This window comes from Phoenix dactylifera, chromosome 9 (genome assembly GCF_009389715.1).
Source record: "Phoenix dactylifera cultivar Barhee BC4 chromosome 9, palm_55x_up_171113_PBpolish2nd_filt_p, whole genome shotgun sequence".
NCBI classification, from domain to species: Eukaryota; Viridiplantae; Streptophyta; class Magnoliopsida; order Arecales; family Arecaceae; genus Phoenix; species Phoenix dactylifera.
In genome coordinates this window covers 16,445,554-16,463,177 of record NC_052400.1, presented here as the reverse complement: position 1 = coordinate 16,463,177, position 17,624 = coordinate 16,445,554, and the positions used below count along the sequence as shown (strand labels likewise).

General features: G+C 36.6%; 2 protein-coding genes across 5 annotated transcripts; one reads left to right on the top strand and one right to left on the bottom strand.

Moving 5' to 3' along the window:
* Window positions 1-1,928: 1,928 nt before the first annotated feature.
* LOC103721235 (protein DEHYDRATION-INDUCED 19 homolog 4-like) lies at window positions 1,929-7,379 on the bottom strand. Of its 3 annotated transcripts, XM_008811396.3 has the most exons (6): window positions 7,064-7,378; window positions 6,775-6,914; window positions 4,577-4,654; window positions 4,172-4,455; window positions 2,645-2,653; window positions 1,929-2,373 (listed from the first exon to the last, which is right to left on the bottom strand). In XM_008811396.3, exons 1-6 carry the CDS (start codon window positions 7,143-7,145, stop codon window positions 2,277-2,279), a joined length of 690 nt encoding a protein of 229 aa, XP_008809618.1. In that variant the 5' UTR covers window positions 7,146-7,378; the 3' UTR covers window positions 1,929-2,276. The 3 variants fall into 3 exon arrangements, with proteins under 3 accessions (XP_008809618.1, XP_008809766.1, XP_008809695.1); XM_008811544.3 differs by lacking the exon at window positions 4,577-4,654 and having other exon boundaries at window positions 4,172-4,449; window positions 7,064-7,379; XM_008811473.3 differs by lacking the exon at window positions 2,645-2,653 and having other exon boundaries at window positions 7,064-7,377.
* A 3,485-nt stretch (window positions 7,380-10,864) lies between these two features.
* LOC103721423 (uncharacterized protein At4g28440-like) lies at window positions 10,865-17,084 on the top strand. Of its 2 annotated transcripts, none has more exons than XM_039130206.1 (2): window positions 10,865-11,301; window positions 16,562-17,084. In XM_039130206.1, the coding sequence occupies exons 1-2, from the start codon at window positions 11,028-11,030 to the stop codon at window positions 16,750-16,752; spliced, it is 465 nt and encodes a 154-aa protein (XP_038986134.1). In that variant the 5' UTR covers window positions 10,865-11,027; the 3' UTR covers window positions 16,753-17,084. The 2 variants fall into 2 exon arrangements, with proteins under 2 accessions (XP_038986134.1, XP_008809884.1); XM_008811662.4 differs by having other exon boundaries at window positions 10,869-11,280.
* Window positions 17,085-17,624: the final 540 nt, after the last annotated feature.

Here is a 17,624-nt window from a genome sequence, read left to right as displayed (position 1 = left end):
GAGGTGACTTTGCTGAAAAATTCCCACAAGTTTAGGACGGCCATACTTGGCATTTCCACAGGCAGTGGAAAGATTTCACATTTTCTTAAAAGGAGGAAATGAAGATGAAGACAATGAAGAAGAAGAATGAAAAAGCTTCTCTGTGCAAGAATGACCATGTCAAACTGATAATTGCAGACAGATAACTTCCTGGTAATAGCAAGTAGATCCATTTGCTAAAATTCCTTGGAGAAAGCAAAACTGGTGGCTTCTCTTCTTGAACTAACAAGCTGCAGCATCCAGAACAGAATAGCTGTAATTGTGAGTACACTTAATGGTAGGAGTGGCAAAATATGACCCGACCCGCTAATTCGATCCGTGTTCAACCCGCCATAAACCGGTTTGGGTTTGGCTTAAACGGATTTGGGTCATAAACAAGTTGACCCGTTTAACCTGTTTATTAATTGGGTCGGCTACATGTTTAAGATGTCTAACCCGTTTAACCTATATAACCCATTTAATAACCTGTTTAATATATGGGTCAGATTGGATAAGGGCCACAGCCCACAGCCCACAAAGACCCATCAGTCACCCGTTTAAAACCTTCTCTCCAAGTTCACCGTTCACCTGGGCACCGCTGCCCTTTTTTTTCGGTTCAGTTCAACCTGAACCCCACCCTCGAGCCCGCCGCCTCCGACCCCTCCGACGGCGCCGACGACCCCTCCCGCCTCCCCGACCTCCTCTTCCACCCCCGCAAGCCAGCCTCCAGCCTCCTCCCTCCCCTCGGCATTTCCTTTTCGGCTTTTCCGCTCCGCGATGGGGATTGGGGATTGAACCCTAGAGGCCTAGATGCAATCTCCGCTCCGCGATGGCCGATGGGGATCCATCTCTTCGACAACTCCGCGGCCTCGCCGGCATCTCCGACGACTCCGACGAGGATGAATCCTCATCCGACGACAGCAACGACGATCCCATCGACTCCGGTAAGAGGGACCTCCCCCACCCCCCAAAAGGAGACCTTCTAGTTCCGGCTCTCCCCCACCATCGTCCTCCCCCTTCCCCTCCACCCATCGTGTCCGCCCCTACGCAACGCAAAATGGCGATCTGGCGGTGGCGCAGCACCGCACCCTTCCTGGAGGCCGCCGACCCCAGCGTCACCATTCACGACCGCAAGCGGCCCCTCCTGTCAGACCCCGGGCCAACCCCACCAGTTCCCTCTCCGTCCTTGAGCGCCTCCGCTCCCACGCTCGAATCCCTCCTAGACTGTCTCCTTCCTCCTCGACCAGCAAATTAATGGCAAATTCCGAGCTCAATCTAAGCCCCCAGTCGATAGCAAGGAGCAGGGGGAGGGTCTCAACTCTCAGTCAAGGCATTTATGGAGGTGGCGGAGAAAGAGGAGGGCAAACTGCAAACAGATTAGTAGGTTATCTGTTTAACGGGTCGGGTCGGATTAAACATAATTCCTGACCTATTTATTAAACAAGTTAAACGGGTCGGATCAGATTACCCATTTAATAAACATGTCAGGTTCATATTGTAATTTCCTAATCTGTTTATTAACGGGTCGGGTCAGGCTACCCATTTAATAAACGGGTCAGGTTCAGATTGTAATTTACCTGTTTAATAAACAGGTCAAGTTCAGGTTTATAATTTTCTGACCCGACCTGCATCTGACCCAATCTGTTTATGTCCAACCCGACCCGATTGCCACCCCTACTTAATGGCAATCATGAGATAAATTCTCTATTCTGGGGAACCCAAGTATAGAAGATTGTTATATCGAATATCCTTGTAGAGCCAGTTATGCAGGGATTAGCACAAGAAATCTAGTTGGCCGATGTAATATATCCGCTTTTCTCACCTGATGACTGTAACCCAATGGTTCCTCCCTAGCTTCTATAAGCCAAATTTCTTGCCCAAATGAGGAAGATAACAATAAGAAAAGGGAATTCCTCAGAAAGTTAAAAACAGCAATATAACTTACTGAAAACAGCTTGGATGTTGGAACTGTCATAGACAAGTGAAGACATATTATGATGGTCAGATTACTCACCAACCATCCACCTTCATATAGCTTAAGAGGCAGCATATAGCAGAGACTGCTAACACAGTCTCAGGATAAACATTCGAAAAAGCTGAACTGTGTTGCCCCTTAAATACCTGTAGAACACCTAAGCCATTAGGACCACAGAACTGCTTTATGATAAACAGATTCTCCAAAAACTCTTTGTTCGTAGTTTGTGTATTTGAAGGCAAGTGGATTCGATGATCCAACAGTCGATCCATCCCTGCTTCGATTAATCACCAAAAAGAGTTGAGAGAACCAGGTCCTGCACAAAAGTAGCATGTTTCCGCCTTCTTTCCCTCTCCTCATAACTCAGAGAAGATTCAAAACTGCCAAAAGAAATATTCCAGATTAGATAACTAGGGTTCTAAAAGTGTGCTGCAAGGAGGGGTTCAACGGAAATAGTCATAGTCCAGTCTGTGTATTTGTGCATAAAACAATTTAAGGGACATAGACATAGTCCAATCTAAGTGTATTAGTGCATAAAACAAAACTTATTTTTATGCTCAATGCATGCATGGGAATGAAAAGAAAGATTTGTTTTGGTGCTCCAGTGAATTCAGGAATGAATTGCTTTTTGTTAAAAATTTGAAGCCCTACCACGGTCTCCTGCACAGCAACAAAAAGAACCAGAACAGGTTATAACTACACTTGATAATCATTGCCAAAAGTATTCTAGTTTTCTACATCAAGTAAACATCAGAAAGGTTGTTAACAGTTCGACACGAGTAGCATTTTGTATGGATGCACAGGCAAATGGTATAAAATGCAAACAAAGTTGTTCCTGTAAGCATCATTTATTCATTTCTCTAGATCCCAAGCACTTGATATGCTAAATATTTAATAGTATCACACTGTATATCATGATATAACAGAGTCTATAAAAGAAAAACTTTACACCTGTTAGTGATCATATCCTTTAGTATGTTAACTGGTTTATTTCAGAGGATAAATCAATTTTCTTTTGATGTTGTGACACGAGAACAAGTGAAAAGTATAAGTCCCATCTTTTAATTTTTATGATAATTCTGTTTCAAGTAGCAATTTTAGTTCACCATTAGTTACAAATCCTTTAACTAAAACTCAAAAGCCCATACAAAAATGATGGTATCTACACGTGAACTAGAACATCAAGTTTTCTGTGCATGTTTTACTCTTGTAACCAGCATAACCCAGAAAAAAAAAGAAGCAAAGGACATATCAAGTGCTGTTTCTTATTGTTTACATCAAAAGACATGCTGATTTGTAAATTGCCATCAACATCCAAAATTTTCTATATAAAAGACTGATTCAATATGAATCATGTAGGGAGATCTTAGAAAAACCATCTGAATATATATCCTTTTCGACCAGAAAGATTCACTAGTGTTCATCATAATAATTGAAGCATTATCCAACAAGGCCTATCTCATCTATATTCGGCTAGCTGCATGGTTCAAGGTATGCTCCACTTAAGTTTAAGAACATGCTAATGCTGCTTTCAGTCTGACATTAACGCTATATGAATCGGTATAAGAATTCCAGGGTCAAGGCAACTTTGTCAAGAGAGGACCTTGCCATGGAACCAAAGACCAATTGAGAAGCATTCAAACTGAGAAGCAACTCTCCAAGTGCCTCTAAACTTCGAAAGAATCTAGCTAGACAGAAAGGTAAGAAGGAAAGGTTTGGTATATGCCAAAAGGCAAAATAAGAACACATTGTTCAAAATAAGACTACTTGCTACAGTAAATTTTGTAGATCATCAGAAAGTAAATTCCAAGTGAGCATGCGGGAAAAACTACTTATATAAAGATTTTATGCAAAGATTATTAAACAGCTAATTTTGTATGACTACAAAATGCAACAGTGGGTGATCTCCAAGCTTGCATGCCTTCTGACGGTGCTGATAGCATAAAAATAGAGAGTAAGTGAGACTAATTTTTACGTCTACCAAATCCTCCATTAAAAAGATAGGAGAAGATTTTCTTTTTTCCTTTCATGCATAGATCAACAAAAGACACACCTCCTTGCAAAAGCTCATGTCCTTAACAAGGCTGTAGAATATTAAAAGCTTTAAAATGGACATAACAGAAAGTTTTGAGAGCAGTGCATCTATTTGTAAGCAAAAAAGAAAATTTCTAAATTTACCTTGATTTCCAAGTTTGTGAAGGTGTTACTTTCTCAATACAAGTATCCTCTGCAGTGGGAACAGAAGATTTTGCAGTTTCCTCTACTTCAGTTGGAGGGAAATTTAAAACAAGTGAGGAAAGAAGTGAATCAGTAGCTGCAGTTGATGCATTAGTACTGCCAGATTGGTAGCCCCTGGTTCCAAAAAGCACCTGAAAATGTGCCTCTCGTAGATCTCTCCCCAGCAGAGAAAGTGCCTGGGTGTTAGGAATAGCAACTTTACGTAATCTTCGACGTCTCTGCAGGTAATTCTTAGTTAAAGAAAATGGGTATAAGACAGTTTTTAACAAAATGCTATATGCCCATCAGAGGAGCATAACATTTGATACTAGCTGCGCAAGAAAATTTATGAATAAAAAAGGATATCTTGAACAGATGACCATGTTGAAGGGTAATATGATTCAGCATGTCTTTTGAAACCTTAACAGAGCAAATGGGGCAGGGCTGAAAAAAGTAAAAGGTTCTGATTAGTCGTATTGTTCAGTATTAATGAAATAACTAAAGAATCAATATCATCAATCATGTATACAAAGGTATAGAGATTAACTAGAAAATAATGGTGTGCAAGTTCTTCTATCAGGCTGCCCAACTGTTTTGACAACATTTTACTTGGATCTTTATATACAAAAGTGACTGGAATACTTAAAGCCTGACAAACAAAAGTACAAGGATAACATGGCAAACTCCAAGAGATCATTAAAAGTTCTTGACGCTACACAAGCCTATGTTAAGAAACATAATTCTAGTTTGTGCTACATATTGAAGTGAAACACTAAACTGGCCTATATATAGTACAATCAGGAACCATCGTATCTATCCTATTATTCTGTTTTTGAATTCGTACAGTCACCAATCGGAGTGTTGGCAGTGCTCCCTAGACATTTAGCATCACCTGTACTTTAGCCAGAATTAGGTGAAAAATTTGCAGTTCATAAATACTTCCACAGAAGTAAACGGCACTATTTTGACTGTCCATCTAGTTTACTTCTCCTTAGTTAGTATACTTTACCACTAAAATAATTTTACTGTGTCATAGAATAAGATCATGAAATACTATATCAATTCCATTTGATTTCTTTCTCTGCATTATTTCCTTTGTTAATGAGATGCATATGCTTATTAGGACTGCCAAATAAATGTTTTTAGATGCAGGACACTCCTTCAGCAAGTAATACCATCATGATCTCAGATAAATACAGACATGGTTGTAGATCAACATCCTATATTATGTTCAATCCCCTTGAACATTTGCAGAGCACCAGTTCAGTAGAGTTGGCAGAGAGGAAAAATAGCTAAGAAGAAATAAATCGGTGAAAGTGTAGAATGGCAGCCATTCACACAGGTCAAGCAAGATAGTAATGAGAATCAAGCATAAATACTGAAAAATCAGGGTGTTAACCATATACAAAACTGGAAATGATGACATATCATTTGAGAACTAATTAATGATTTTCTCTTCTCCCAGAAGACCTGATCAATTGAGTGTAATGATGCTGAGAACCTGATGCAAACCTCTGTTAATAATTTGGAAAATTCAAAAACCATCAGAAGCCGAGGCTCATTACAGACAAGGATATATTGACTCTCTCCCATACCTATGTGAAGTCATCTCTATGCAGGACGTAACTTGATATATGCATTGCTCATTTGAGACCATCCTGTCCATTATTGTGTAGCATAGCAACTAAGAAAAGGGGATGCTCAATCATAAATTTTTCCCTTTTTTTCAAAATAATGAACATAAATTTGCATGTCTGGAGAAGAGCATGTATGACTCCTATGATCATCACAAGAAACATGTAGAGGCAACTGTGCAAGTTGAGACTGGTTGAGGGCCAAGCAGTACCAAATTCACCAAACAAGCTATCAGACCATTCTTCCCAATGACAGATCATTCACACAAATCTAAACCTAGCCTATCCACAAAATGTTTAAGACAATTGAAATCTTGGTTGAGGTTAGTCTAGTTAGGGTTTATTTTGATAAAATTTTTATAAGTCTTGTATCTGCATCCATGCAGCATTGCCTAAATCACTGGTATTAATAAATACAATGAGGCAAATACAAAGTGATGATTGGAAACATAATAACAAACAAGAAGCTAAACTAGAATACTGGCAAATTTACTCATTAGATATGCCTATCTTTTTGACGAAAGGAAACTGTAAAACCCCTAAGTCTCCCCGCCACACAGAAATTAAAGAGAAAACAAAAAGGAAATTAACGCATGAAGATGAGTAACACACATCATTCGGTACCATGATCTGAGCTCTGTGTTGCTAATAATTTTGTCATAGTTAGATCTTTTCGTCACCATTTTTAATCCTGTCTGAATCCTTCCATTTTTTCTCTCGACCACTATAAGAGTTATTGTTATAGCAAGAATTGCTTCGTCCATTCTAAACGTAAGGATATTAACTGCTAAACTTGATTTACAATTAACATCAAATCATTTGATCCAAACTTCCAAATATCAAATCAATCCAAATTTGGGTATCTTTCAGATAAAAAATTATGGAAAAAATGGAATTTTTATGACATGGGATCAGGAATTGAATGCTCACGGCGACTTTTGATTCAAAGAGATGCTCGTGTTCCAAATGGGTACACAGAGACGTGATGTCGTGATCCTCGTAGCAATAAGGGCATGGGAAGTCCGGCCGGACCTTCCTTTCCATCTCGAAATCATCAAGCCCGAATCGATCTGCGAACGAAAATAAAAACACTGATAAGAAGAGACGGTTTTTTTTTTTTTTAACCGAAATATGAACAAAACCATATCAAAGGACGGATTTTTACGAGAAATCCCAAACCAAAACGTAAAATGGAAGGAAAAGGAGCTGATTTGGAGACCTAATTGGGAGTTCTGGTGGTGCTGCAGCGAGTAGTGCCTCTTGGCAGTGAAGATACGAGACATCCAGAAATCGGAATCCATTGGCCGGATATCAAAAAACAAAGGCAGAGAAGGATCGGAGTCGGACTGCAGAGATTTCGATGCTCGAATCCTCACCAAAATAAAGGATCTTTCCCTCTTCTTCCCCCTCTCTTCTCCTCCTCCTCCTCCAAAATTTTTCTTTTTTTTTAAGTAATTTTTTCAATTTCTGAATCTTTTTTTCTTCGGATCCAGCTTTGAAGATTTCAAGGGAGAGGAGCGCAAATGGCGATAAAATGAAATTCTAAATATTTAATTTTACATAAATATCCTTTTAAAATGAATATTTACATATATATTCTCATAAATTTTGTTATTATATAAATATCCGTAATAAGACGATTGTTCTAATGGTATTAAGAAAAAAACATAATTATATTAATTAAAAATAAAATAAAATTTTAAAATCGTTAATTTTAGTTATTTTAATTTAAAATCGTTAATTTTTTAACGTCATTAGGTAGCATAAGTATATATGTAAAAATAATAATAAAAAAATAAGAATGACAAAATAAGTATTTTACGAAAGTATACATATAAATATTAATTTTAAAAAAATATTTATATAAATTTGATATTTAGGAAGGTATTCATAAAAAAAAATAAAAAAAATAAAAAAAATTCATCGGTAACGGCAAAGGCAACTTTACCGTCGGACCCGAATGTCATACCAGAAAAACAATGACACAGAGCCCACGGGTAGGTGGAGCCTAGACGCCGGTGGGCGCGCGTTTGGAAAAAAAATTTATTCCCAGGTTACAAGAGTTTATCCTCATTTCCTCCAAAAAAACCTACTTAGTGGACAAATATAAGAGTTGGGTCTAGCTCCCCTTCCTCTGCCATTTCCACTTTTCTTAATGCACCTTCTCCTCCATCCACAGCTGTTATTTCAACTCTTCGTGTGCATCCCTCTTCCTCATCGCCTTTTGTTTCTTAATCTACACGAGCTCGAAATCTTTGTCTCTACCTCCAATTTCATCATGTTGAGGTTACCCTGAACAAAATCAAACTAGCATGGGTGAGACACGAAGGAGAATCAACTTTGTATTGCCTAAACATATACCATGTGTTAGCAATAATTGTGTTCACTATAATATTATCGTAGTCCGATGTGTGTATCAAGAAAGTAAAAGATACGTATTAACAAAATAATAGGTCTATTACGAGAAAGCTTAATATGTATTAGCTAGGTATGTACTATGTATTGGAGAAGTAATAATCTAGAATATATATCATCTCAATTTGAAATGTGTATCAATAAAACATGAAATATATATCGGCAAATATAATTTGGGTATGTATCAATGAATTATTAGGTTAGCATTGGATTGGTTTCCATCATGGACTATGACATGAGGTCTCACTCTAGTGGAGCTCAAGCATCAAGCTCTCCTTTCGATCCCCCCTTCCACATGTCAATGTGAAGGAAAGGAGGAGATCCCCTTCATGTATCCTTTGATAGGTAAGATTGGAGGTAGATTTGATCAGATCAAATCTTCCAAGTAAAAATTTGCTGTGATCACACTCCGAAGAAAGAAGTGGTAGATTAGAAGCAAAGCATGTTAGATTTCACGTAGATTTAGAAGAAGATGATAGAGGAGGGGAGGGTGACGATAAACAATGCCCCTCTTTCTCATCCATCTTTCTTTATGTTCTCTCCTTGTTTAGCCTCCAAGAGTTCATTATATAATTGTTAATTTATCTTATATCTATTTCGGAATCTGTAGGATAGGATATGTAGGCCCTCTCAAAATAAGAGATGGTGTATTTGTTGGTGTTTTATAGCTGAGTTTAAGGTTACTTGGGACGGTTAATAGAATATTTTGTTAATCCCATTTTTAAACAATTTGAGGAAAACATCAATTATTGAGAAATAGAATTGATGTTTAACCATTAATGACTATTATTTCCTTTTATAGTAATTAGAAGGAAGAGTTAGGGACCATCATCTTTTGATGATAGCAAACAACTATTTCAACTATTTGGTTGCTTGTAGATTTTGCTAGAATAGATTTCCATAAAACATAATTCCTTATAAAATAGGGAAAGACTTAATTTTCATAAAACTTATTTTTTAAGTTTTATGACCCATCAAACTCGACCAAAGGTAGTGTGTCACCCTACTCAAGATTGGGAGAGGTACGTTTTGCAAGTGAGATATTCCTAGAAGACTACCAAACTTTCATAGCAATGTTGAGATTCTAGGATTTTAAGGCATCTTAGTGTACCATTCACAAATATCATGTTATAAAATACAAAGAATATCAAGATCAAGGAAGAATACAAGGACAAGAATGTAGATAGACTAACTATGAATCCCTCTAGTCATCGGAGGTTCGACGGTTTGATTCTTGGACTATGCTTTCCTCAAAACTTGGATATCGATCATTATGAAACATGTAAGTGGTCATCCCTTTCTCTATTCATCTAAAAAAAAATATTTAATTTTTTATACCTTGTGTATTTAAAAAAAATATTTAGAATTTTCGCATCTCCAGAGGTATGGGCAATGCTATTATGCTAACACGTCGACAATAATGATGCAAGCAAATAGCAATTTTAGTTTTCATGAGGGTTGCCCAATTTAATTTAGAATGAATTTATTAGGAGCAAAACAATAATTATCATCACAATTATTATTAGATATTATAGCAGAAAATAATAAATAGTGAAAAGTTTTCTCCTAATGTTGTTCTAAATCAAGTGATGATCCTCTTTCCCTTTTTTTTCTTCTTTCAAATGGCATAGAACAACTAAATTTTAAATCAGATTCATAGCAAAAGTATCGAATAATTAACTGTTATTTTCATCATACTATCTTTATTGAAGGTGACAAAGGTTAAAATATTTAACAATCAAGAAAAGCCTTCAAACCTTCGATCATGATCCTTTTAATCTTATACTGGTGCTAATTTTAGACCTTGGCAGGTCACCAATCTCAATAGGACGAAAAATTACATATCTCCAACCATGATGAGTTAGCAGTCATAATTGTGATGACTAATCATAGACCTCCTTCAAGCAGCTTGAGACATAAATCATCCATTGAGCTCGCTTTTTCTGATAAATTATTTTACACGATTTTCTTTTTAATGAAATAAATACATCCATGAAAGTTAATAAATTATTTTACAATTTTTGTTATGGGAAAAATCAGAACTATTGATGCTACAACGAACGGTAAGTAAAAAATTGAAAAATTATCCTTCTGAAGATTTTAGATAACAATTATTCCTTTCGCGTCAATGGCTGGTCAACGAAAAGTCGTCGATGGCTGGTCAACGAAAGACAATTACTAGCTTACCCTTACTTTGTGGACCCCACCTTCCACCCAAATGCCAATTTCTTCATCGCAAGGGCATTCTCGTAAGTATGGTGACTTGGGGCACCCAAAGGGCACCTACAACTACGTGGCACGACATGAGTGGTTATCTACACTAAAATCTCAGTGGCGCCTTTACACTTACGAATCATCTCGTGCCACGTCATCCACGGGGAACAAGAAATTGGTAAGTTTGAGTAGGAATAGGGCGCCTCAACAACTAACGCGTGAGCCCAATTAAGTTATACCTCGATCCAGGATAAATAGAATCTTTTCCTTTATCGATACAATCCATCACGAAAGGAAAATCGATTCTAACCATCCATCACCGATGATCACAACTCAATTTAAGCTGCTCCGGGAGATATTATAATCCGCAGTCCTGGACCAAAGCAAACTACCTACCCTCTTGGCCCCTTCTTCTTTGGCAATACCGACGTCCAAAAAGAATCGAGAAAGAGAGAGACTTTTTAATTCCGTCAGTGTCGCCTCGTTTCTCTGGGTTAGGGTTTTTTGTTCGTTCTTGGAAATTTTCTAGGGTTAGGTTTCCGGTGGTTGCAGCAATGGCGACGGTGGGGCAGCAACAGCAGGAAGGAGGCGCGGCGAAGCCGGCGTTGAGGAAGCCGGTGTTCACGAAGGTGGACCAACTGAAGCCCGGGACGAGCGGTCACACGCTCACGGTCAAGGTCGTCAGCTCAAAGACGGTGCTTCAGAAAGGCCGCGCCGCCTCCTCCTACCTCCGCCAGACCCGGATCGCCGAGTGTCTCGTTGGCGATGAGACCGGCACCATCGTCTTCACCGCCCGCAACGATCAGGGTTCGATATATACCCTCACGGGTTTTCCCTATCCGAAGCTTTTATTTGCAATGAAATACTTTTCTTGGAGTTTGTAGTTTAGATATCTGGGTTACAATCCTACATCTTACCTCGGAGACCTATGAGAGGACGTAAAGGTGGTCGCTTGATCCGGTGATAGGAGAACTCGTGTAGACCCTAGGTTTGCATTTGATCTCTTCGTTGATTTCTGCAAAGGGTTTATATAAGATTTCTTTGATTGTTTTCTTTTTTGTGGGTAAGTGAAGCCCTAGTTCTGAAATAGTTTAGAAAGCCCTTTATTTTTTTAAAAAAAATTGATCGAATTCTTAATCTTGATGCATGGGACCTGCATGGTCTTTGGCAGGCACGAAGGTGTCTCCTTGCCTCATCAAAAGGTCATTCTTTTACCCTGGTCATTGTTGCGAATCTTGGAGGCCTGCAATCTTTTGTGTTTACTGGAATTCCCCTTTGAGTTGACAGTGAGAAGAAAAAATGATTGGATGGAGTGGACGTGGATGCTATGCCTTGGTTGTCAATAGATGCTCTGCCATTTCTGGTCTTCCAAAAGAGAGGAAAAAAAAGAAAAGAAATTGGAGTGTTTCTTTGTGGTCATCAGAACGTGCATTATTGCCTATTTGCAGGGTTAGAGGAAGTTTTAGTTCCAGGTAGGATTAAGTCTTGGGAACATGGAATAGTAAGACAATTTTTGGGAAATGTGATCAGATAAGAAAAATAAAAATAATTGATCAAAGTTATGCAAAAGTTTGGGTGAAGTCTGACAATTTAATATATATGTGCTGGTGTACCCATGTTTAATTGCAATCAGAGTTACTTTGAGTGGCTAATGCTGGAAACACATGGAACCGATCATGATAACGAACTCATGAACTCCAATCTAATCCATGACACACATAATATTTGTCTGATCTTCAATTTTTTTAGATCTAATCAATCTAGTGTAGCCTAAAAATCAAAATTTTTAATTAAACAAACTGATTTCAACTATGAAAAATGTAGGAGCTAGGTAGTTTTTTAACATTTTCAGCTTGTTAGGTGTTAGATTTATTTTTACACTGATATGTGCTCGATGGTTGATTCCATAACTCATAACTTGATAATCTGTCACCAGTCGCTCTTCAACATGAATTTCTAAGTGCCCCATAAATTGGTTTTCTTTGATATGTCTATGCACGCACACCCACAACTTGTCAAAAAAGGCCTTGTATTTTCATACTTTACCTCTTGTAACCTCAGTAAGATGGTGCAAATTGTTCCTCTTGTTTGGTGTTATGTCTCTGAGCAGTGCATGATTCCAGATAACTTGTGTTTATAAGCTTTTGAGGGATATGCTTCTTGTAACTTTTATACAAACAATTGCATTGCTCCTTGCATGACCGCTGAAAAGTAAAGAACAAAGAATTGCATTTTGCATTTGACAACTTTCAGCCCTGCACTGAATCATCAGGTTTTAACATATAATGAAAATGTCTAAGTAGCTACTATATGTGGAAGTTAAATGGCAAGGGACATGCCATGGGTATTGACTAGTATAATGTAGTTCATTAAGGTCAGTCATGAATATCTTTTTTATTCTGCATAGAAACTTCCAGGAAATGCTTTGAATATTAATTAACTATAGAAATTACAATACCTTCATCTTTTTCATATCCCAAATATTCAAATGTTATGGACACACGTGCATGCATACAGGAGAGATGTGCATGGCCACACACAATTTTGATTTGATGTTTTCAATTAAAGTCTTCAAATAAATATTCAATCTAGTTTAAGCAGCTAGCTTCAATTTATCTATGTGAAACAAAAAGGTGCAGCAGGTGAAAACCTGTACTTTTTTGTTTTATCAATGATGCATGTTTTATAGAAATGGTAATAGTTAAACTGAACCCAAGAACTCGCGCAAGCTAGCATAAATAACTAGGTCTAGACGAAGATTTTCATTATCATGTTGGTTTTGCCAACTGAACTACAGGTCAGAGGGGGAAGCTGAGGCATTAAATAATTCAAGTGTGAGGGTAGTCTGAGAGGCATACCTCATGCTTGTCTCTTCCAACAAGGTTTTAATCCCCCCACCTCTCTCTCTGTCTCTATCTCTCTCTCTCTCACACACACACACGCGCGCGTGCGCGCGCAGAGGGAACACCCCTCGCCTGTGAACGTTTACACTTACAGAAATACCCTCTACGCTTTCCTATCCCTTCTCTGACACCTAACTAACCTCTTGCCCTACTCTGCCCTTGTTCTCACCAAGCCCAGCTCTTAGCCCTGACTCTAGATTAATTAGGTTCATTTGCTCTATCGCTGCTGTTACTGCATCCAGGCATGGGCCATTGTGAAATGCTGTGAGTCTGTGACTGAGGCCTCTGCAAGCCTACATCATAAGCCAACACCTTCTCAACATTGGCTCAGCCCCTACTCATATTCTTTGTTTCTTCAAAGTATATTTATTAACTGCATCTGATGGGATTCAGGTTCTTATGAAATATATCAGTCGGGTTTATGTCTTCATTTTTAACTTGATTATAAATGGGTTGGCTTCAATGTGCGGTTGCAATACAGTTTCAAAGTGAGGATTTTACAGTTTATACCTACAGGCAAATTTGATATTGGTAATTGAAAAATGAAAATGCAAATCTTTTAGAAAGCCTAAAATATTTGTGTAAAAAATTGTATTTTTTCCTCGCCTACGTATCGAGTTGCCCAAATATATAGTTAAAATGGGTGATATAGCTTGTTTATTTTGGGGTGATTTGGTGCATACTCTACGATGGCATTTGGTTGGAGCCATGGTATGCCGTACCGTACCGGACGGTACCGGATGTACTGTATCATACCGGTTCGGAGCCGGTACCGGTACCGGTGGCGTATAGACACTTGGTATGCCAAAAGAACCGCGTACCATACCGATATTATCGTAGTGTGGCATTTGTATGGGATCCGGTATCGAGACGGCGAACCTTGGTCAAAGCATAAGAAAATTGGAAATGAGGAAAGCTATGTCACGTGGCATAACTATATGAGGTATTTATTCTAGATTCTGTTTAGTTGTCGCATGTTTTAAATTTTTTTTGAAATAAGTTAAAATTATAATGAACTACCCATTTTTGAAATGGCAAAACCACCCTTGGCTTGTTACAATATATTTTATACAATAAGATTAATATTTTAAATATAATTATCAATATTAAAGAATAATATTATATATTATATAATATATATATATATATATCATATATTATAATTATATTATTTTATTATGTTAACGTGGTACTCATATAATATTATATTGTACTATTAGAATTTTGTATAATGATATTATATTATATATTTATATTAAAAAATTTGGTAATTAATATATATTATATATTTATATTAAAGAATTTGGTAATTAATATGAAACATGTATATAAGAGTATTATCATTAATAATATAATGTAATCTAATATAATATTAATATTGCATTATGTTATTATAGAAATATTAATATTTATAGTATTATTAAAACGATTATTAATAAAATATAGTATAATAATATTATATTATTATACAATGTTATAATATAATAAAATTAGTTTTATTATAATAATAATTTTATATTAACGTAATAAAATATTATATTATTATTAACAAATATAATGCTATTATAGTAGCATTATTATATTATAATAGTAATAATTATTATAATAAATCATTTTGTATAAAAAATATTATAGTATTATAATGTTATAATAAGTACTAAAAGAATGATAATATTTTTTTACTACTACTATATATAATGTAATCTGTTATAATGTTGATTGTTATATTATAATATTTATATAATATAAGTGATAATATAAAATTAAAATTAGGGGTACTAACTGGGTGTAGGATTACTCCAAGGTGGACATGGAATAACTTACGCCCGAAAAAAATGGACATAAGATTGTTTGACCTGGTATAGCCTATTTCAAATCTATTCCTATTTTGCAAAAAATTATTTGGTATAAGTTCCCATTCCAGATCCTATGCTCTTACCAAACACCACCGAGATGTGTAAATTCCTCTCTTCACACCCTTTTTTTATCTTAACTTTTCCTACATACAGACATAGGTATGTACTTGTGTGCTTGTAGGTGGGCATGCGCAAGTGGTGTGCGTGCTTGTTGACCTAATGCAGATGCAACCTGACCTAACCAATTGCCACCTGCAATTCTGCTTAAGAGAAACATAAATAATCATCAAGAGTCATTTTTGCCTGTTAGAAGTATTAGAGATGTGTTTAAGCTGGCTCCACATTTCTTTGCTTTGGTGTTGGCTGTTCGTAATGTTACATTACCATCTTATTGTACTTTTTCGAGCTGTTTGGAGCCCTGTAGTTCAAATTGATTTGCAATTTAAATTGCCTTATTTGACTTATAAGGAATTTTAACTCGTGTTTGGAGAGAGATTGGTAAAAAGGGTGGCGAGACAGGAAAGACGAAGAGAAGTGGTGTTCCTATAGGGAGAGAGGAGATAGAGGTAGAGGTGCTCAGGCCGAGATGAGGGAAGGGTATAATATTATCTATTTATTTATTTATAAAGTATCCTTAATTTATAAATTATTTATTTGGATATTTTAATTTAGTTAATATAATAAATAGTATATAATATAAAAATATAATAATTTCTATACTGATTATTAGTATTATAATAATATTATATTATAAATTAGTATACAATTTAAATATAATTATTATTATAATACAACAAATTATTAAAATGTATTTTAGTATTATTATATTATTAGTAACATAAGATATTATTATATTATATTATTCATATTGTATCGTATTGTATACCATGGATATGGACATACGGTAATAATTTTATTATATTATATTACGATAACAATTATATTATAATTATTATTATCTTGTATTATTATTGCGTTAATTTGAACCTGGGACCTCAAAATTATGGAAGCAATTGCCCTATATGCTGATCAGCAACCAATTTCATTGAAAGTCGGACCTACCACGGATTGGGCTTGAGTTGCTAGGGCCTTGCAGCTTGACTGGCAGCCTATGGGCCAAATGTAGGCCTCCAAACATGTGGGCTAGCCCGCCTTGTTGTTGCACGTATAGGGTAGGTCGACTTGTAGCATGCCAAACAGCCCCTTACTGTATGATGGAACAAGAATCTAAATGCAGCATCAAGTCATGCATTGATCTAAGATAAAGTTCTTGAAAGCCTGTATTCTTCTTGTGTCACCGAAATAATCTTTTGTTGTATCATTTGACAGTTGATATGATGACAGCTGGCTCGACTGTGATCCTGCGGAATGCAAAGATTGATATGTTCAAGGGGTCAATGAGGCTGGTAGTTGACAAGTGGGGTCGCGTGGAGGTTACTGAACCTGCAACTTTTACAGTAAAGGAGGACAATAATTTATCTCTAGTGGAGTATGAGCTGGTGAATGTAGCGGAAGAGTGATGATCCATTTGCAGATAACCTCTGATGCATAAGAAGGCTTTGAGCTTTCAAAGCCTTTTTTCGCTAGTTCCAATCGGTCTTCGCGGTCATAAATATCAAGGTATAGAGTTTCATTAAAATAACAGTGTAAGTCATACAAAATGTCACTGGAGCTGGTGATGCTTTTGTCTTTTGTTAACAGGTCATTGTTTAGCATTAGTTGTAATTTCAGTATGGATTGATTACGAATGGGGCTGTAAATGGATCAGCAGATGTTATGCCTTTTCATTTGCGTATAGTTATCTGCCAAACTTGAAGTAAAGAATCTGATATTAATATCTTCTGTTTGCTTCTTCTCTGGTTCGTTATTTAGATTTTTTTTCTACTATTGAGGTTCAACAGTGTCAGTGTCAATCTGTCTTATTCAATCTGCTCGACTGTTAACATGAGGTTAAATACTTAAGGTGGTTTTGATGTGTTTATTGACACTTGGAAGTTGATAATCATTTGGGCTCAGTCCAGTTTTTTATTTGGGGTGGCATTGATTGTCCATAATGGAATATGATGGTTCCTATTCATTAACAGAAAATCTGCTTTTGGTGCTCGTGATTACTAGTTTCTAAACTTGCCACCTTACATTTTTCCATGACTAAATAAACCGAAATTCTGTCTATAGTCTTTGTCTCTTTGCTCGAACCCTAACTTTTTATGTTATTGTTGAGAACGCTTAAATGCTCATTGTTGTGTGGCATCATAGCAGAATATGGCCTCTTGCTTTAAGATTTTTAGTTAATTTTGTATGTAAATGATGTTCTATTGTTCGTGGCCAGAGTATGTTTTAGGTTATCCAGTACAAATTACCAACTTATTTACATGGTTCCTGTTATGAAAAC